Genomic DNA, 22804 nt, shown 5'->3' on the forward strand with positions numbered 1-22804 from the left:
ACAGGAAAAAGCGTGGAATTCATAGATAGAAAGAATGGGATAAGACTGAATGGTAAAAGGTCAGAGATAAGTCGATCAAGAAAGAGGTGAACCGATAATTTGCACCCTGACTAGACATAATCGATGAAGAACAGGCTTTTGTCTAAGTGGAAGAAGAAGATGAAGAAGAAGGAGAACTTTTATACCAATAAGAATTCGCAATCGCATAAAATTATTAGAGAAATTTTATTTTACTCTTCGAGAAGAAACTAATTTATAATATACATATATGGAATATATTCATATACTCTCAAAATTAGACAGTCAAGTAATAAAATTGATAAAATTTTTTCATCCTAACGTACAAATGAGCATTCTTTTCTGTTGCTTCTTACACGTTGTTTCAGTAGTTGTAGAATTGCCGTTACCTTAATCTAATTAACATCTCATACGGTAATCCCACCTAATGTTAATTGCCTTCTCAGCAATTAACTTTAATTTTACCAGAACAAATATGGTACGACATCAGTTCTTCTTGAGAGATACCCGTAAATCTTTTCATGCAAGTGAGCTAATATGGTAATGCGCATTTTATAAATTAGTATTAAGTAATATATATTAGATACCTATTTTTGTCTCTTTCCGCAAAATTGGGAATAGAAGACTATGGTAGGCTGTTACTAGTCAATATAATATTTTTCAAATATCGCTCTTATACAAAAAATAACGAAAATTCAAGTCATGTCTTATTTTTGTATGATTCTTGTATAGGTCGTCTTTATATTATCTTGATTTCTTAAACTCTTGAATCAAGAAATCTTGATTTCGACATTGAATGCCGAATCGCTCGAAAGTACGAAAATTGAGATGGAAATAATATTAATATTAAAAAAAATCTTCAATAAGATTAATAGAGTGGATATATGAATAAATTGCTTGTCTGTTTGTTAAATCCCATATACAGAAGAGGATGGGAGAATCATTTAATTTTAACAAAATAGATCATGCCGAGCAACGAACAGTGATTAAATACTTACGTTTAGACAAGGTAAAGAAAATATTTTGATCCACAATTACGATGTAGAGAGAAATTGACCCATCGGGGTTCCCCACCGCCGAAAAAATTCAAAATGCAACCTTCCGCAACGGGGAATCAGTCTTCGTTCAACCGCAGTTTAAAAAAAGCCGCCACACTGTGCCTTGCCATACAGTGTCTTGCCATGCCTTAATGCTAAGCGTATGTAAAAAATGTTTCAACTTTGTCAGAAAGTACTCACCATCCTTAGGTACCTTTCGTTAGGTCCTGGTGGGAATTGGATTCTTTGATTAGTAACCCATAAAGGTCGATTTGCGCGTAGACAAGAAGATTTTGTTTACGTTTTGTTTTTGACAATTGGTAATATTGAAATTGATCTGCTTTTAAAATCCGCACTGCATTCAAGATCGTCTAGACGGAATGGAAAGTATCACTTTATTCAGATTGACTGCATTGCATCAACATATCCTCCAAACACAGTAATTATTTGATTTGAACCTTCTTATAGTCATCATCGGTTTCTGTTGGACACGCACCTCCACTCTTTTCTATCCTGAGATAATCTTCGCATTTTCCTAAAACTAGAACAATCCACAGCCTTAACAGTAATCTAATCTAGGTCTGCCTCTATTCCTATTATTTCCCGTTTCTGCCTCTAATATGTCTCTGACTAGGCCTTCATGCCTGAGAATGCCTACTAACCTATCTAGGCTATTTCTTATTGACTTCCGTAGAGTCCTCTATTCTCCTATTCTGCCTAATACGTCTTCATTTCCAACCTTCTCTATCCACGGTATCCTCATTACACCACATTTCGAACGCTTCTAACCTTTTTTTTTTTAGTTGTGATTTATTGGGATTTTAAAATTAAAGTTGAAAAATAAAATCAGTCAATGAGATTATAAATTCAGTTACAACGATACCAATTTTTTCGTATTGCAAAGTAATAATATTCTTATAACGGATCTCGAAATCTTTTGATTCAAAATTATACCACTGCGATCTGCGGTCCGCGACTTCCAGACAAAATCTCACGACGATCGTCGAGCATACCAAAACAATTCTTTAAGGCGACTACGACCTCTTCGCTGTGCGTCGCTCCGATGGATGAGCTAGTGCACGAAAGTCACGGAATGTCATTTATTATGTTACAGGATTTCAACAGTTGATAAGAAGGATGAGTATCGGGTTACCATGCGGGGCAAACTGCTAATGAGCACGATCACTAATGCCTGTCTCTTTTATAAGTATACATTTTATTTACTACACTGATACAAGATGTTGATTAAGACGAAGTTTACAAAATAATGGATGCTTGGTAGACATGTAAATTTATAATACAGTAAAACCTCTTTAAGTCGAACCTTGATAAGTCGAAAACCTCCATAACTTGAAAAATTAAATTTGACCTGTGTATTAAGAATATCATCATCATAACAAGGTCGTCAGTCCTAAAACTAGAACATCCCACATCCTTAACTATTTGCGAACAGTAATCTAATCTAGGTCTACCTCTACCCCTCCGAACTCCTGTTTCTGCTTCTAGTATGTCTCTGACTAGACCTTCATGCCTGAGAAGGTATCCTACTAATCTATCTCGCCTGTTTCTTATTGACTTCCATAGAGTCCTCTAAAACTCGAAAAAATATTTTGTTTCCTTCCCTTCAATCCCGAAAACCTCCATTACTCGAAATCTCAACCCTCTATTAGTCGAAATTATCAGTGAACATAGCAATTATTTATTTTACAACCTTTACAACTGGATAATTTGAAACTTGTTACATCTGTAGTTTGAAGAAAACTAAGGAATTTAAGGATTTTCAGATAATGTAGAATGAATCTTAAATTGTACAAGTCGAATCAATATCCGCGTAATTCAAAATCCTCCATAAGTCGAAAACTCTATAACTCGAATTTTTTGGCGTCTCCCTTGATGTTCGGGTTATAGAGATTTTACTGTAATTATTATTTTAAGCTGTTTGATGGCACATCACATTACAAAAAATATAAAAATCAAGTTGTCATATAAAAAATATCCCAAACATTCGTAAATACAACTATCAAATAAAATGTTGAAGATTGTCAAATTTATTTTGTTTCGCTCATCAGAACATTTACCCATTTCTTTCAGTACTTAAAAATGTATAAATTATTTGATTATGTTACAAAATCAGCGAAGACATATTCCCAGGTATACACAAACACATTCAGTGAGTTCTCGTACATAGTATCATGTGGTAAAAATGCACTTCAAAGTCAGTATAAAGCATTGGTCAATATACCATCAGTAAAAATTAATATGTTTCAACTGATTAATGATTCCACATTTGCAACCGATTTGAATTTCGGTAGCGAGTTAAACACCTCAAGAAGTGTACCATCAGATGCTACGTTTTATAGTTCTAAGCCAAAATTTCCTGAGAGCCAGGGTGAGCTGAAAATACGTTCGTGCAATTGTTGTGAAGTTAAGAAAGCTGATAATGAAGAGATTTCAAATGAGTTACCTGACCAAATAAAAGACAAAAGCCTCAATTGTTCCCCTAAACCAGAAAAGTCCCATGTAGTAACATGCAACGAAGTCAAAAAAAACTCAAAGACGAATATACAGGATCGATTAATTTGTAAGGATTTCACACGTTTCAAACCTCAATTGCCACACAACCAGTTCAACACAAACATAAAATCGGAACTGTTTGACTTGCTCCAAAATTTGATAATTTATCGTCATTACTCATCGAGGAATAACGAAATTCAAATTTCTAAAACTAATGTGGACTTTGTCCAAAATGGAAAACATTCGAAATTAATTTATTCCTGTAAAATTTCTAGTAAGTTAGAAACTGAAAAGCACGAACAGGTATTTAATGAAAAAATTAATAAGACATCTAAAAGTGAAACAACTTTAGACGCATCTTTAAACAAATCTCACTTTTTGGCAAATAAAGAATGTAACCCTCAGCAAACGTCACAGGATAATCATCAATTTAAATCGTTAAAATTTAACCCAGCAGTGGTTTTTATGGATACCCTATTTCATCCAAAATGTAGATTAATGGAAACTTATGAAGTCCGAACAATAGACTTTAAAATTAATAATAATGGCAGAATGTACAGGATAAATTCACTTCATAACGACGATATGACGAAAAGGATAAGTGATACAGATAATAAAAAAAATTATGACCATAAAAGAAGAAATAAATTTGAAGTAGCAAAGGCAGCAAATAGAAGCAGTTGGAATATTTCTAAAAGGAAATCGGAGTACAACACCCACTTTTCAAAATCGAATCCAGGAGACAAATCCAGATTACCAGATCAACTAATAAAAATTTATGAACCTCAGACCTTCCAAAGTAAGAAAGCAAAATCGAATCGTCCAACATATAGTAACGTTAAATGTTATTTCGTGCAAGCACCTTCCTCCACAGGCAGCTGCATGGAACCAACATCAAAACTCAAATTAAAAATCAATGATGCTGACCCAAGTGAGGTTAAGAAACTAGGACGGGTTGCTATAGAACGGATTGAAACTGCGAAATTATTGAAAGTGAATTTGAAGCAATTCCATAAATTAGAAAGAGAAATTCTAAGGGAAACTGTCAGTCAAATGCACTTTTTAAAAGATATCGAAAATTTTCGGAATCAGTACTATACAGTGTCACGGGAAGACATGCAAACAGTAACAACTGATGAGATGAATGTTCAACGCAAAAACAATGCTATGATAATTGAAATGAACCAAGAAGATTTCAGAAAAACCGATGCAAAGGCAAATATGCTGAAAGTTACATGCACACAGCAATAACTACGTACTAATAAATATTCGTTGTGTATGCGAATTACATATGTAAATATCTACAGAAATAGTGAGTTTTTTTATAGTTGTTCACAAAAGTAGAATAAATATGTCACCTGATTGAGCTATATAGCTGAAAATTTGTGGGTATATAAATACTAGAAAATATTATTGCTGTATTATTTTTAGATTTAATAAAATCCAGTAAACATTCAATTGCTTTCTTTTTATACGTAAGTAGGTATAGTGAAGTTCACTCATAAGGGCGTCAAACGAAAACTAAATCGGAACATCGTCATCATAAGGTCATCAGTCCTAAGAGTAGTTGGCCACGCACCTCCACTCTTTTCTGCCCTAAGCTAATCTTCGCATTTCCTTAAAACATCCCACATAAACAGTAATCTAATCTAGGACTACCTCTACTCCTTTTAACTCTTGTTTCTGCTTCTAATATGTTTCTGACTAGCCCTTCATGCATGAGAAGGTGTCTTACCAACCTATCTCGCCTATTTCTTATTGACTTCCGTAGAGTCCTCTGTTCTCCTATTCTTTTTAATACTTCTTCATTTCTAAGCTTCTCTATCCTCAAATCTCGCCTGTATTACCACATTTCGAACGCTTCTAACCTTTTCTCTTCCGCCTCACCCACCGTCTATGTTTCGCACCCGTACAACGTCTCGCTCCAAACAAAAACCTTTAACAATCTTTTTCGAATTTCAAAATTACTGTTCGCGAGCATAGAAGTGACCTCTTTTTATTGAAGGCGACACGACCCTGCGCTATCCTCAGCTTTATATCCCTACTACTCCTTCCGTCCTGACTTAGATACCTAAAATCAGTCAATTCTTCTAATCTTTCGTCTCCTATCTTTGTATTCGCTCTTTTCCTACTTCTTCTTCCCTTGCATACCAGCATTTTTGTTTTACTTTTATTTATTTTCATATAATACTCTTACAATCGGATGCAAAAGAAATAAAGCATAAAATTTAGGATAAACATTTTTTGCTATAGTGGAAACATAGAAACATTATAGGTTTACATGAAATCTTCTTTGTTGCTTTTGGATCGGTCAACATGAAGGGAAAACAGCTTCGATTTTTTTAATGTTTTCGTGGGAGAGGGGAAATCTTCAAAAGACACCCAGCCGTCCGCACGACTGGGTAGTGTTGGATTCCCGAGGAAGAAGTCCTCGGATCTACCGACTAAAACCCCTCTACCTCAGGCCGTTCTAGGACCAACTAGGGTCCTCTTCAGCCGATCAGCTTCGACGAACTGGCACGTTTACGTAGCATTTCCTGTGGAAGAAATCAACTGTATTTCATTACCTTCAGCACTAAGTGCAATTGTCTTATTTTTGTTTTCAATCCTTAATTTATTTATTAGGCAACTATTATTACTCCCTAGGTTTAAGTGGTGAACCCCCTTACCCTTTTTTATTCTACGAAATCACGCTCCGCCGCCCCTGAGAAAAGCTTTGACTAGATATCTCAATTTTGAAACAAAATCCAAAATAGTATTTGTATGCTGAGGCTAGGATATTTCAAAATTTTCGACCATATTCAGTCTGTGCGACAAAAGATATGCTAGAAATGAATAATCCCTTGGTTGTTACGTATTTTTACTCTCCACTATTGAATTTATTGGGTTTTGAAGTTATTACTATGGGAGAAATTAGAGATTTTCCTGAGGGGGGGCGGCAGATTTTCAATAGCTGTAAGTTTATATAGGTAGCAGTGCCCCCTTGCCCTTACCTATCTAAACCCATAGTTATCACGAAACTGTAGAGATAAGGTATTCGCTAGAAATAAATTCAAATTTAATAAAAGTTAAGATATATTTATTGCCGAACGAATTCGTACGTACATCAACTGAGAATACGGTACATAAGGTGAATGTGTTATTTCTTAATTGGTTGACAAACTTTCGATTGTAATTTATTTTTCTGTCATATGTAGATGTCAAATATTCTGCGTTGTATGATATCATTTCATGTTTTGTCGGTGAAATAAATGATAAGGGAATGATGTTACACCTGAGTTAACTATATGTGCAAGTCATTATATGCATCACCGCTTTTCTCCGTCAACATTATGAGATCTTCAATTTTCTTGACTACTGCATTTGTAGTACGATTAACAATATCAATTTCTTTTGGCTTCGATTGTATCAGCTCAATGTTGTAATCGAAAAAACATCCCGAATTTTCTAGTATCTTCAAGCAGTTCTGATTGAGCAACATGTTTCGGATTACTTTCTTTTCAAGTTTGCAAAATTGCTTCATATTTGCATCGAGTAATTTAGCCTCTTCCTGTGGACTAGATTCAGCATTGGCTACTTTTTGTGCAAAAATGGTAACATCTTTCATCAATTCTCTTCGACTTTGATTCTTAGAATCCCTTTTTGGATATGGATAAGTCTGCTCATTGAAATTTCTTCCAAGACCGCACTGCTGTATGGTTTTTAATAATTGGAAAATAATTTTCGAATTGGTAACGAAAGGATGTTTAGTGGAATCATCATCCACGGGTTGTTTGTTTGTGATGAAAAAAGAAAAGAAGTTCCACAGGGCATTTAGTTCTTCCCTCTTACTGAAATCAGGGATATGTCGCAGTATGCTAAGATTGAAGAATTTCTCCAAGGTGCTTAAATGGATATATTGTTTCGGAATGACTCTCAGATAAGGATTAGAAATTATAAGCATGTGCTCAAATGTACAGTGTATTTTACCGATTCTGACTAGTTTAGATGTAGCATTAAATTGCCTCTTCTTTTTTATTGTATTAGTTGGTTTAATACTTTTGATCGTATCTCCACTTGACATCTCTTTTTTGTAGAAAATCGATCCAAACTGATTTTCATATTGCAGTTTAATTAATTCGCACATTATTTCTTTTTGTGTTCCCTCATAGTTGATAATATTTATTAATTTGTCTTCGATAAATGAACGTACTATTTTTGATTCAACTGCGTTTAACATTGCATTATAACCAGTAAACTTATATACGCGGCCTGAAGCCAATTTCATGAAGTATTCGATTTGTGACTCCATATTGTGTACAATTTTATCGCCATTACTGTTATTGAACGAGACATTGTAAGCGTCTACTTTGGTTAGTTCCATATTACTATTTTCATGAATAAGGCTTTTGTTCACCTTTTCGACTATTTTTGAATTGAGTTTCGAAGAATCGTAACTGACACAATATTTGGAAGGCAAAAAGCATTCGTTCGATTTAGTAACCAAAGGACAACTTTCGTTATTTTTTACTAAATATAAACATTCATTTAATTGCGGATCTTTTCTACTCGATGGAGGGTAGTACTTTTTCATAATGATGCTGGGTTTCTTTTCAACACTTTGCAGTATATTTGTGTAGTAATTTATTTTATCTACATCAAAACCTTCTTTATTACATGATTTTTGTAAATCTGAAACTAAAAGTTAATGTTTAAGCGTGTGTAGAAATTGCTAAGGTGTTTAATGTATTTTATCGTATTCTATCGACTTTCTTGTTTAGTTCTAACGCAAATCCTGGCCTAACAGTATTTTAATTTACAGCATTAATTTTGAATTACCTCGTTTTTCATACTTATTGCTTAACATATTGTATAAGTTCTTTTTGAAATCAAATCCATGTTTGTTTTCAGTTACACATTCACTTTCTACATTAACTTCATAATAATTCTTCAGACTTTTATTATCAAACTTAAATTGTTCTTCTTTTCGATCTACAATATCCAATTTTTCCTCTTTGCTATCATCATTGGAGTAATAAATTTCATCGTCTTTTCTGTCCCATTGACAATTTCCAACTGGATTTATATTCGATGCAGAAAAATAGAAATCAAATATAGAGGCCACTGGGTTTGAAAAAACTTGAGCAATTAGTGAAGCTTTTTCGTTATCTCTTCTGAGTAAATGAGAGCAGTCTTTTGAAAACAAAGTTAGTTGTAAATCTTTTAAAATGCTTTGGCCAACTTTACCTTCTGCGTGATTTAATTGCTTCAGTAGTTGGTGTGATGACTCATTATTAATAAAATTGGCATTTGTGATTTTTAAAATCGTTTGAAGGACACTTTCATGGTTGCTACCTTTTACTAGCAAATCCTCGATGGAATATTCTACAGTAGGTGAGTCGTCGGTGTTTTCGTCTTGTTCAATCGGTTCTTCAGTTTCAGCTTTTTCTTCTTCTTCTACTTCTCCTTCTCCTTCTCTTTCTTGTTCCTCTTCCTCTCTCTCGTCCTGCTCTGATTCCAGTCCCTCCAAGAAGTTATCCAATTTCCTAAACTGCTCTTCGTTTACCTCCAACACTTTAATTACATTTTCATAATCATCTGAAGGGAAATAACGAAGAATATTTGTTTCATTCCTTAAGCCTTCTGTCTGAACCGAATTCTCATCATTATTTGCATTTTCACATATAACTGTTAAAGTTTGCGATTCATTGGAGGGTAAATTCGCTTCTTCAACGAGTTGGCCGTTCTCAAAAATATCCTTTAGTACTTTTCTTAACTTGAAAATACGGAAATCGGGATATAATTGTCTAATATTGTTAAGTCCTAATAAGTTATTTAATTGAAAATTTTTTTTGTAGATTTTAAGTTTACTCTTGACCGCTTCCTGTTTTTCCTTTGCAATAACTTTTTTAATAAAGAATCCTTCCATTTCTTCTCGAAAAGTGGAAGAAAATTCATCATTAGCCGAAGAATTTACTGTTAATAAATTTTCTGCTTGAGGCAATGTATCTCTGTCACCGTATACTAAACCAGCAGTTGACTTTGTTCTTTCGGCTGTATCAATAACTGGTTGGGTTGTGTCCTTTTCAGAAGAGGGTTCGTCCAATATAAAGGTCTGTTCTATATCCACGAAACTGTTGAACTCAGTAAATCTTGAATTCATTGCCACTAACATGTTTTCTTCTTCACAAGAAGCATCTGTATGATCTATTTTCTCATTAACTAGTCCATTCTGAATTTGCGTTATACGAGAGTAGATGTTGTTCAAAAGACGCTTACTCAAATACGAAATATACTCCGTGTTCGCCAGCAAGCATTTTGCGAGTTTCATTCTGGAGGAATTATTTAAATATTCTTGTTTAAGAGGAAAAATTGAACGTTCACAGCAAATTTCTACAAATGTCAGTTTATTTTAGTTGTCATTCTCGTCACATATTAATTATTATTACCCAGAGATGGCCATGGGATTAAACAATTTGCTTTTACGATTAGACAAAAAAATAGTGGCTTCAAGAACATTTGCAAATAAGTGGATACCTTTGCTCTGTATACATGCATTTTACAAACTTTAAACATTTCTATCCTTCTGATATTTTCCTCCTCCACAAGATTTTCTTCGTCCTTTTTACACCATCCTTACCATCCATTTGAATTTTCCATTTTTTATAAGGATTCCGCGGAACACCATTTAGGAATCGCTGATATTATCTATATATTTGTGCTTAATATGTTTTTTTATAAAAAATACATTTCTCTAACGTTCAATTCCTTTAACCATCGTGAAAGTAGAAGTTCTTCGAATTAAGCAAATAGTCAAATCCGATTCAAACTAAACACGTCCCTGACGAGGTTGGTCAACTGAGTGAGAGCGCGTCCCTTTTCGGATCATGACGTCATTGGCGCTAACAACAGCAGATCCCAAGAAAGTAACAAATTTAAACTTTAAAGCAGTATAGGTCAACATTTTGTATATATAAATACCTATCAAATGCCAATATGGGTAATATTTTCTAATTTTATAGAAAATTCGTTATTGTAGGGCTGTTCGGAAAGTCATTTCGTTTTTTTTTTTGTGGAAATGAAAGACAGTTTTCGTATAATAAACAAATACTATATTAAATTATATATTGACCGTTCTGGTCCAACACCTTTTGCCATCTTTCTGGTAGTAGCATAATTCCACGCTCATAAAATTTTTGGTCTTTGCTGGCAAAAAACTGATCGAGGAGGTTTTTGACCTCCTCATTTGAGGTGAAGGGTTTACCGTCTAAAAAATTTTGGAGTGACCGGAACAGGTCTGGAGAATATGGTGGGTGTAGCATTGTATCCCATTCAAGCTGTAAAAGCTTTTGGCGAGTGACCAAACTTGTGTGAGGTCTCGCGTTGTCTTGGTGAAACACTACACCTTTCCTGTTGATTAGTTCTGACCTTTTCTGTTGAAGTGCATCATTCAGTTTGTCCAGCTGATGACAGTAGACTTCCGAATTAATCGTTGTTATCCGGTAAAAGCTCAAAAAAAAAAAAACGATTCCTTTAAAATCCCACCAAACAGACATCATCACCTTTTTTTGGTCAATATCGGCTTTGGAAATGGTTTGAGCCGGTTCATCTTTTTTGCTCCATGACCTCTTGCGTTTGGCGTTGTTGTATACAACCCATTATTCGTCCCCAGTGATGATGCGCTTCAAAAACGGATCATTTTCGTGAAGTTTGAGAAGCGAATCGCAGACGTCAATGCGGCGACACAGATTTCTCTCTGTGAGAACATGGGGAACCCATACATCGAGCTTCGAGGATAATCCCAGGCCTTTCAAGTGGTCATAAACTGTTGAATTTGATAAATTTAACCTCAATCCGATCTCACGTGTTGTTATTCGCCGGTTCACATCAACTAATGCCTTTATCGCGTCTTTATCAGCTTCAACCGGCCTTCCCGAACGTGGTGCAACTTCGACATCAAAATTGCCGGATCGAAATTTAGCGAACCAGTTCTGGCACTGGCGTACTGTCAACACACCTTCTCCATACACATCAGTCAATTTCTTTCTGGCTTGAACAGCATTTTTACCCTTTCTGTAGTAAAACAGTAAGATATGTCGAAAATGCTGCTTATCGCTCTCCATATTTAAAAGGGCACCAACCAAAAACTACTGCGTAGAATTAATTGGAATTTTTCACACACAAGCCTTGCTATATGAGCTCTCAAAGCATATGAAAATTATACGGCTTAAATGTGAAGTTTCTTTAATACCTCATGAATAGCTTTTATCGTAATAAATATCGGCAGTATTTACAGATTTTTATTAAAATTATAGATTGTACAAACTTTGATCTATTAAAGATAAAGTATCATAATGGTTATTGCGATTTATAGTACATTGGTGCAGTAGTGATGTTGTATGGCTACTCTTGAAAGTATATACGAGTGGCATTATATTACAAAATGCTCTAAAAACGATGTTTTTACTTTTTTCTTTTCATTATTGTAACCCCTAATCATTTATGAATTATGTCATTAAAACTAAATTGAAATTAAACACAAGAGCAAATGGTAGTTATGAATATGATACTTGTTTGTGCATGTTGTTTAAGAAATTAATCTGTCAATCAAAGTTCTATTGTACGTTATACAAGTCTCTACTATCATTTTCTTTGATAGTGCTAGTAAACCGTGCATATTTTAGCGAATTAAATTAATTGACTTTGTAATAATTATAGGGGTGTTTCTTTGTGTTAGATCACCCACCTTATTTTCACGTGAATGCAAACTTACTATGGAATTATATTTACCGACCGTTTTTCATTAGCTAGAGAAATATCTCGTACTATGTCGTCTATTAAGCGTTCATCTGACTTAACGTTATTTTGCTTCTCGCCCATTACAATCCCTGTAATCTTTAAACTATCGGAGCAATCTGTAAAATCACTGACGTAATCAACATTGTGATTCTCTACGAGCTTCTCGAAAGACTGAAGGTAGTAATCATTTGCTTCCAAAGATGTTGAGTCGTTTTCATGATTTACATCCAACATCCAATCGGCGTAATTTTTCCTCAATAGTACGAGGCCCACACCGTCACCACTGTTTTTAATTATTTCGTAGTAGCACACGTGGTAACATGGTGTGCTCTGTTTGGCCATGTTGGATGAGTTCTGATTCGAATATTTCAAATTATCGATATGGTCTTCGAGATTAGTGAAGAATTTTTCTTTGACTAAGTTCTGCAGCTCATTTTTCGTACGGTTGGACGTATCGTGTGTTGAAATAGCAATCATGTCTGCTGAGGAGTTTTTAAATAGTAATATGTTGGATTTTGGACTGTTTTTAACACTTCCGTTCGAATCAGTTGCTTCGTATGTGCCTGTACAACAGTTGCATCCATTATCCACATACTTAATATCTTCCAACATATTCGTCTGCTCATTTTCATCAGTTTTGTTCGAATTCGCACGTTGTTTGAATAATGCAGTCCCGTTTTGTTTAGCCTGATGAATAAAATCATCCAGAATACATTTACTTAAACGTATAATTTGCTTAACATCGTGGAAACAAAGTTTTACGAATTTCATCGTAATTAATGTACGTACCCAGGTATTAAAGAAAAATTTGAATTTCACTGTAAATTTAAGGAAATGTCAATTTGATGTTATTATTTTAGTTTAACGTCAAAAGTAGCCCTCGATCAGTGGTAACTAATACGTTTTTGATTATAAATGATTTGTAACGACAGTAACAGTCGCCAACATAAATCAGAAGAATTAGACCGGAGATCTCTTCGTTCTTATTCGAAATTCGTGATCATTTTGTGACGCAGATGCAAAATTCAAAACTAGTTCGTTGAAAGATATGTGAGAAACTGCCTTGTAATAAATACTTATGTATTAATGTATTATAGTTTTGCTTTGATAATTACTAGCTGACTAAAAACAACTTACTTAGGTTAATATTTTCATCTACAGTTAGGACATTCAAAATTGCCATAGTCCTCAATAAAACTACCGCATTTATTTACATCTTTCAGTTTACATACTAACTAGACTAGAGACGTTGCTCACATAACGACTATTTTTACTCACGACAGACATTATAGGGAATATACATACATACATAAGGGAGATGTCATGTAGGAATTGCAGCGGACACTCATAAACAAAAGAGAATAACATTACACCAATTGATGAGCAACAGAAAGAGATGCACGTAAACAGAATTTGAGCATGTTGCCAGTATCAGACTTCAAAGAATGTTCAACATTCTCAGGAATTTAAAAAAGACGCTTGCTTAACGATTTAATTCAAACCAGGCAGTAATAAAACCGGTGATGCTGAATTCCCTCCCGCAGGTACTTTTGGTTAAAATATAGATGTCGAATTCCCTCCCGGGTACTAGCCGAGTTCCCTCCCGTTCATATCAACTCCGATAATTAAGTTGACGACTACTTACCGATTTTATTTAATAATTTTAGAAAAAAAAGACATATCAGTTATGAAATGTTTATTTATTTAATTTTAAAATGGTTTCCCACTACCTTAACAAATTCAATGTTTGGTAATTCGTGTGCGTCTAGCTTTTTAATGCAATCATCCAGAAAAAACTTTATTAGTTTTAGTTTGTCTTGTATTTGACCAATAGAAGGGTAGTCTGATAAAATTGTTAGTGTGGTATCTATAATATATGAATAATATTAAGATTAATATGTGATGTGAGGCTGTATTATTTAAACAACTCTTTATGACTTTATAGTGGTAATTAGCACTCAAGGTCCGCCGCCTTTGGGAGGCAATTGATGTATAATTAGGAGGGAATTCGACATAGCGAAAATTTTAACCCTAATTAAAAACAGGTATATGAGAGGGAACTAGGCATTATCCAATAAAACCAACCCCTGATCTTTTGCGTACCTAAGCAACCTCTAACTGCGGCACCACTTACTGTTATTCGGTTAAGTCTTTTCACTTTGTCTGTTCTACCCATGAAGCATTTCCTAACTTAACAAGGGCGTGTTCGAAACGCAGCAAATGACTGCAGTCCCAAGTATAAACATTAGAAAAGAAAATACGTTGATTCTCAAAGACAATTTTCATCGTCTCAGATACACTTTTTCGACGCATATTTGGTGGTGATCGACTTGTAAATCCAAATGTACACCAACTGGATAAATATCGAATATTATAGGATAAAACATTAGTGAAAATACCGTAATATACTCACACATAAAAGTTTTCGTCCATTTTAGAACGTTCTCAATTGTTTTGATCTTTTTTACTCTAGAACATTCTACCTAAGGGCCACCCTATAAGTATTCTAGAATATTTTGGTACATTCTTACTTATTGGCTTATGGTCGACTCACAAGCGCACACACCTACCCCTAAACTGGACAGATCGTGAACATTATTGTACTTTTTTAGAACACTTTCGAAATATATAAAATGCTCCAATATATGCATATGGTCGAGAACAATTCTAGAAACAATCGAGAACATTCCAGTAGATTCTCACTTATTCTAAGAGTCTCTAGTGGCAAGCGGTCGACTCGCAAACCCATACCGCCATCAAACTAGAGAAATATTGAACATGGGAGATTCCAAACGTTTTTCAAACACTGGTAGAAATACATATATAAAACTGCTTCAGATACCAGCCCTACCACTCTCATGGTCTTTGAACATTCCACTGTGTTCTGGATTCTTCCTGTCCAGTTAACTCTAGAACATTCTGTCTGAGAACAAACCTAGACATTCGAGAATATTCTAGTTGAGGAGTGCTCTAAAAACATTCAATAACATTGTATCACATGTTTACTTATTCTAAGCAGGTGTTTGACATCGGTATCAACACCCAGTACTAAACTGGAGAAATATCGATAATTATCAGAGATTTCAAACATCCTTTAGAACGCTGGAAAGACATGCGTATAGGTAACACAGGATAATGAATTCATCGATTTGAAGGAATAAGAATAAAAACAGTTTAAAACAAAACATACTAATATTATTGTTTGTAAACATTTTATCATTTCGATTCCATAACTTTTTAGTCGTGGAGACAGTAACTATTAGTTATAAATTATTTTCTTCACTACAAGTGGTTTCATTTCGTGTGTCCGTGAACCTGAGGAGACCAAACCTGTTTGGAAAGTTATTCTCTGTATATATATGTGTGTGATGTTATAGTCCGCAAAAAGCGAGATGAATAACTTACGTTGGTACAAGAATTTTATTATCATTGGTCAGTAACCTACTAAAAGAATAATTTTTACTCACAAACCAAATAATCTATTAGTCACATTTCTATCAAAAGTAACTACAGCAGACACTAAATTCCAATAGTCAGTAGGCGACCAAATCTACTTTTACTTGATAGAAGTTACTTTAAATGTTAGATCAACATTTTGTAAAAATGAGTATTTAAAAAATTATAATTATCAAAATCAGATTGAAGGAATAAAAACATTTAACATAAACACAAATTAAATGGTTAGTATTTAAATATATTTTTGATTTGTACCTATTTGATATCCTACTTTATTGAAGGGTCTAACCTTTTATTTAATAGAGTAGCATATATGCAATATATTAGCAGTGTTTTTTCAAGACATCCATTTCTCGAACTTTCTGGAGTTTTTTTTGTATTGAACTTCATGTGTGTGTATGATGGTGATAATTTACGATCCCTACATGTGATAAAAAGATGCCTACAATTGATCGCCCACCGTGCTTGGCCATAACAGTACCTTTTCCTTAAGGACGATCCATCCCGAATCATATTCTGCCCTTTCCTTGAGGGATCGTGCTGGTACTTAAAGTTCTGGCATTTTTACCATTCGAACGTCAACCCGCTGTGCTTAGCCATAACACTTCCTCTTCCTTAAGAATGATCCGTCCCGAATCATATTCTGCCCTTCCCGCGAAGGATCGTGCCGGTACTTAAAGTTCTGGCATTTGTAGCATTCGGACCTCAGTTGAAAGGAGCAATTCACCATCCTTATCAATTGTAAGGGTTCTTGTTGTGGATTAGTAGTGCATACCAATATCTTCACTCCAGTCCAATTCATACGATTGAGCCCTCGTCTTATCTTTTAGATCTGCTAAATCTTCCTTCCATTGCTGAACTCGTCTTGCAGCTCCGGTAGCCAGATTAACCTCTTTTTAATGACCACAGCGGGTGCGTCACACAAAAATCTTCAGCGAGCACTCCTGCAAGGAGGAAAATACGTTTTGCAGTCTTTCAGCACTAACCCAAAATCTGTATTCGGTTTACTCGGCGTAGCCATAAATTCCTTGTACCTACTAAGAATCCAAGAAACAAGTTTGCATGGTCACCAGCATATGGAGCCTTCCGATTGAAATTGACCATTATGTTATTAATATATGATTGCGTGGGCGTCAATATATTCATAGGTTGGTACTGACCGAAGTCCACATATGTTTATGGCATACAATATAAGCTACCCCCGAGAGTTGTGAGTTACATCGTCATCACTACAGTCAAGTAGAGTGAACGTAAGTCACAACCAACATATGTTTGTGGCATACGTTCCAACTTATTTCTAGCATGAAAGAGAATATATGCCGTATGTCTATGAGTCTACCTGCAATCAATCAATAAAAATTCGATAATACGTCCGAATTTCCCTTTGATGCACGAGTGATTGGGTATGCGACATCGTTGATTCGTTTGACAGTTCATATGAATTTTATCAATGCCGTTGTAGTTTCGATGATATACCCCATATGATGCTTTGGATTGTATAAGTTCACCACGTCATCCTCCTGGAATCCTTCATTCATGCAGTCACTGGGAACGTACATCTTCTTGAATATCCTCAGGTTGTTGTGGAGCTCGCTGACGTAATCCTCTCCAGCAAGTCTTCACGAGATGTACAACTTAATTTTGAGATCACATGTTGGTCACATTTCCCGAACAAACAATATTTTCTATACTTATTAAATTATTATAGCTAGTGATTAGTTTTTCTTCTCTGGTAGAATTATCCGCTACTGCTGGGTACTCGGCGTCATTATCCTGTACCCGGCCGGATCCTAAAAAGAGTGTCGCATCCGACGAGTACCGGATACAAACCCGACTCATCTCTAATTTATTGCATTAGAATATATTTTCATTTCTGATCTAATCGAATAAAATTGAAATGATTTTCTTGAATATGACGATCTATCTAAGGAGTGCCTTAAAATTTCTTTAAACTTTTTGTATTCCATTACAAAATGTAATTATGTAACATAGATGTTAGAAATTTATTTTTCTTAAATTTTTTTGAGTTGCTGAACTTTAAAGAATGAAGGAACATCACTGTGGGAAATTTGTCTTTAAACAAAACGTTTCTACATAAGTACTGCAATTTTTATTGTCACCATTTGAAAAACAAGTTAATTTAATTTCTCTTTGTTTGCTTTGCACTGATGCTACTTCTAGTAATAGTATCTGCTAAATGTAGAAGCGCACGATTAAATTGAGGTTTTCGCATGTGTGATTTTTCATTGGCTTGTAGATGGTGAAAGTTTATTTATTAAATTACTTACTTAGTCAGCTTTAAAAGCTTTCTCCACAATGCTACCACATATTATTGCCAGACGAATTAATACCTTATACATACATGTATGAAAGTGAGTGAACAGGTAGATGAACGTGTTTGTTCTGAAATTGACGACTTAAAGATCTTGAGAAAGGACACTATTATTAAACATATACATACTTTTTATGAGATAAGAAAGTTTACTTTTTCTTTAATAAAAAAAATATTCCTAATTTATCCCTACTGTTTTATATAGCAATTGAAAGTAAATGAGTTAGCCTTTTATTTTTTAAATAATTATCGAACATTAATTTCTCCATACCACAAAATTCATCACCGTCATAAGGTCGTCGGTCCTAAGACTGGTTGGACACCCACCTCCACTCCTTCCTATCCTGAGCTAATCTTCGCATTTCTCTAAAACTAAAACATCTCCTATATCTTTAACTAATTGCGAATCTAATCTAGGTTTACCTCTACTCCTCATAACTCCTATTGCCGTCTCTAACTAGACCTTCATGCCTGAGGTGTCCTACCAACCAATCTCGCCTATTTTTTATTGATTTCCATAGAGTCCTCTGTTCTCCTATTCTTTCTAATACCTCTTCATTTCTAACCTTCTCTATCCACGGTATCTTAATCATTCGCCTGTAACAACCCATTTCGAACGCTTCTAACCTTTTCTTTTTCGCCGCGCCCACCGTCCATGTTTCTCACCCGTACAGCGCCGCGTTCCAAACATACACCTTTAAGAATCTTTTTCGAATTTATAAATTAACCGTTCGAGAGCATAAAAGTGACTTCTTTTAATTGAGGGCAACTCGACCATGCGCTATCCTCTGCTTTAAATCCCTACTAGTCCTTCCGTCCGAACTTATCTGATTTCCTAGATACCTAAACTCAACCAAAAAATTTGTAAAATTTGTCCCTCGCCTCGAATCGAGTCCGAACCCTTAGCATTACGCACCAGTACTCTTACCTTTAAGGGTTCGATTCCCGGCAAGGGTGTTACAGTAGCAACAAATCTATTCCTCATTAAGTTGAGGTAATTTGTGGTAGGAAGAAATTAACTTGATTTCACATTAATGTTTCAAAGACTTTTTTTTGTTTATTACCAGCTAGTCCCTTACAATGAAAAACGTTAATTTTTTTTTAAGTATGTAAAGTTTATTAGAAGCTTCAATAAAATCTCAGAGTGAGAAAACAATATCAGACCAGTAAACGAATACAAAAAAGTATTCAAAATTACATTGTTTCTTCGACGGTAGCAAGAGTTTGATTGATTCTTATCATCAACCATGAGTTAACTTTTTAAATTAATAACGCACTTCATACCCAGAGAAGCCTAAAATTTTCAGACATTTTTGCTTGTAGCAATTTTAAAAAGTGCTCAAAATTCCACCAAGATGTCAATTGTTTATATCGTCAAAAAATACAGAAGGTTCAATTAATGTCTTGCTCCCTCCGAAAAAATATACCTAACAGTCCACCCCTACTACTACTGTAAGGACTTTTTAATGAAACTGTGTAATTGACAAAGTACTTTTTATTTGTATATAATATGAAATGTCATCAAGGACCTAAAAATAATTAACAATAATTACACAGTCAGAAAGTATACGATAATAGTTTTACTTTTTCAGATGCCTGAAGTCCAGCTGTAAATCTTTAGCCCATTCCCTGTTTAGCCATCTTATTAAAAGAACAGACAGACAGGTAAGAGAAAATTCAAAATTTGATTAAAAAGGTTTTTTAAAGATTAATTTATTAATCCTCATAGCTTAAGGTATTTGATACACGTCTGTGCTGCATGTTTTATTAATAACTAGCGACCCGCTCCAGCTTCGCACGGGTGCAATGCTGATACTAAATATACTACAGAATGTCTTTATACACAACATTCGCAGCTTTTTTGTTATTAGACAATACAAATCGGCCCCCCGGCCGGTACCGCCGCAACCGCTATGTCCCTGCATTTTAAATCTGTAATACCTTCGAAAATATTCATTTAAATTACATGCTGTAAAGGGCCATATTGATCAACATTAAATGCACAATGTATTTAAAAGTACTTAATTGGATAAGGATTAATGCTGTATTGCTTAAAATCGCTTCGTAAATAAGCCATTATTTCTTACAAAAAGTAATGAATAAAAAATGGTTATTGTGGGTTATCCCTAAGAGATAGACATATACCATCGGGGACTTTTTTGTAAACCTTTTTAAGGTGTACAATACTGTAGTACATTATTTTGATCTATCTCGTAAGGTTCAGCCAGCGTTTGCAATGTAAGCGCAAAAAATGTATTTATTTACGACATCACATTAGAAACCTCTAAAATTACCAGTGTTTCTCTACTATATTTTGCATGTATTATACATATAAACCTGCCTCTTGAATCACTCTATCTATTAAAAAAAACGCATCAAAATCCGTTGCGTAATTTTAAAGATCTAAGCATACATAGGGACAAACAGCGAGAAGCGGCTTTGTTTTATACTATATAGTGATGGTGATTTTTGTAAGAATTTTGCTAGATTTTCGAAACCGTTATACACTGTTAATTATACACTTTTGTGCTATTTTTATGAGTACCTTACTTCTTCAAAGTACAAACAAATAATTGTGAGTAGCTGTGAATACCGCGTGAGATACAATTCAGCATGCTATTAAATTACTTTACCGCAAGCTTGGGAATGTTCACTTATTAACACTGAGATGTGTGGTGATTATGAATCATTATCTGATGAGGCCTTAATGCATATATTAAAACGGAAATTATGATATTAAGTCAAAGAGCATCGAGTTGCGAAGAATTACACTTAAACTCTGGATGTGCTCTTGATATTCACTGTATTTTTTATTCAGCATACCGGAAAACCATGATCAGAATCTCATTCTTTCTACTTTCCTCTTTCTCTTCTTGTAAAAATTTGTGTTTATGGCTTGTATAATAACTTCTGCTACACATTATTTTTACATATGTACATTCGTTAAGGATATAATTAACCTTATTTTTATGAAATATTCTTATAAAAACTGCTGACTCGCTGATTCATTAAAAGACTGCAGTAAAGGTTGAACTTCTAAACCGGATCTGTAAAAATTAAAAAATGCTTGAGTAATTTAGGAACGTAACATATTTTTCGCAAGTTCTAAAGCTACATTTATACTATTATTATACAATTTACATATTTCAAAGCTTTTTGGGAAAAATATAAATAATAATATACATTTGTTCTCTTCCGTCTCTAGAATTTTTACCTCATTACTGTGAAAGAAATTTTTGTTAAAATGGAAAGGTGTACTGTTTTGCATATATATTATACAGAGTGTTTCAAAAATATTGCAGGAACGTTAGACATATTACACACTTAATTCTTGACTACTAAATCATATTATACGATCCTTACTCGACACACCAACATTCATTTACTTATATTTAGACATACTAAATTTTATCATCGCAACTATTTTTATCTGTTAATTTTGTAAACATAGAAACATTAAAGGTAATTGATTACGATTTCATCATCATCAGAAGGTCGTCAGTCCTAAGACTGGTTGGACACGCACCTCCACTCCTTCCTATCCTAAGCTAATCTTCGCATTTTCCTAAATCTAGAACATCCCACATCCTTAACTATATGCGAACAGTAATCTAATCTACGTCTACTTCTACTTCTTTTAACTTCTGTTTCTGCCTCTAATATGTCTCTGACTAAACCTTCATGCCTGAGAAGGTGTCCTACCAACCTATCTCGCTTATTTCTTATTGACTTTCATAGAATCGTCTGTTCACCTATTATTTCTAATACGTTTAGAATCATATCAGCTTTGATATATACTCTTGTTAGTTTGAAATGTTCAGGGCAGAATCCTGTCAAATGACCCACAATTTTAGTAGATCATTTTTTCATTCAAGTAAATAGCAAACGATTGATTAATCAAGAAACCCGTTAATTGAATTAAGCTTATCAGATGCATTTGAATTTTATCACCTCAAAAGTATATGTATCATTCAATTGACATGTTTTCCAGTTTCAAGATTGAATACGGCAATTTCCCAGAGTTTTCCTAAATATAATGCTTGTGGGTATTTCACATTAAAATGATACCACTTACGAATTTTAAGACGACTGTCTATAATTTTAAAGAGTGGATACTAAGTATATAATTAAAGTAACTAAAACTCATACTTAATCGTTAGATTATGTATCAGCTCCATCTCTAGGGTTCCTCAGAAAACACAGCAGGGTCCTTTGCTCTCTGTATTAGATATAGATCAACGATATAGCTCATTTTCTTTTCAGAATTATACAAGCCTTTCATGGAATAAAAATTATTGAGGTTTTTGTTGAATAAAAATTTTCATACAGGCTTATTTATATTGATAAATGAATAAATGTTATTAAAAAATAACGTAAAATAATATTAAAACAATAAGTTTTAAAACCATCGAAAATACTAACAAGTAAATCTAAATCATTTCTGTAAATATCTACGAACATCTTGTTCCAATTTTACAGTAAATTTGTATGATTTTCTATCGTCAAAAATTTTATAGACCGTATTGGCTTACTTTTAAGATTCTGTTCGAAAACCACCCTACGACGCTATAGTACGTATTGCGGCACAGCCTTCTTCTACAGAATTTAAAAATTGGTATGCTTTTTATCTTTTATTAAAAAAATGTTAATACATAATTTATAATTTAAC

General features: G+C 34.2%; 1 protein-coding gene and 1 long non-coding RNA gene across 3 annotated transcripts in view; one reads left to right on the top strand and one right to left on the bottom strand.

The window, feature by feature from the left end:
- Window positions 1-19800, top strand: part of LOC112904791 — a 244775-nt gene extending 224975 nt beyond the window's left edge. Inside the window, exon 5 of the long non-coding RNA XR_003231368.1 lies at window positions 19728-19800. This is a non-coding gene — a long non-coding RNA (uncharacterized LOC112904791). The remainder of the gene's footprint in view (window positions 1-19727) is intronic.
- Window positions 6632-9964, bottom strand: LOC108745109. 2 transcript variants are annotated; one of them, XM_018481176.1, is made up of 3 exons: window positions 8796-9964; window positions 8388-8741; window positions 6632-8246 (listed from the first exon to the last, which is right to left on the bottom strand). In XM_018481176.1, the coding sequence occupies exons 1-3, from the start codon at window positions 9877-9879 to the stop codon at window positions 6853-6855; spliced, it is 2832 nt and encodes a 943-aa protein (XP_018336678.1). In that variant the 5' UTR covers window positions 9880-9964; the 3' UTR covers window positions 6632-6852. The 2 variants fall into 2 exon arrangements, with proteins under 2 accessions (XP_018336678.1, XP_018336677.1); XM_018481175.1 differs by having other exon boundaries at window positions 8388-9964.
- Window positions 19801-22804: the final 3004 nt, after the last annotated feature.

Source organism: Agrilus planipennis, unplaced genomic scaffold (assembly GCF_000699045.2).
Source record: "Agrilus planipennis isolate EAB-ADULT unplaced genomic scaffold, Apla_2.0 scaffold37, whole genome shotgun sequence".
NCBI lineage: Eukaryota > Metazoa > Arthropoda > Insecta > Coleoptera > Buprestidae > Agrilus > Agrilus planipennis.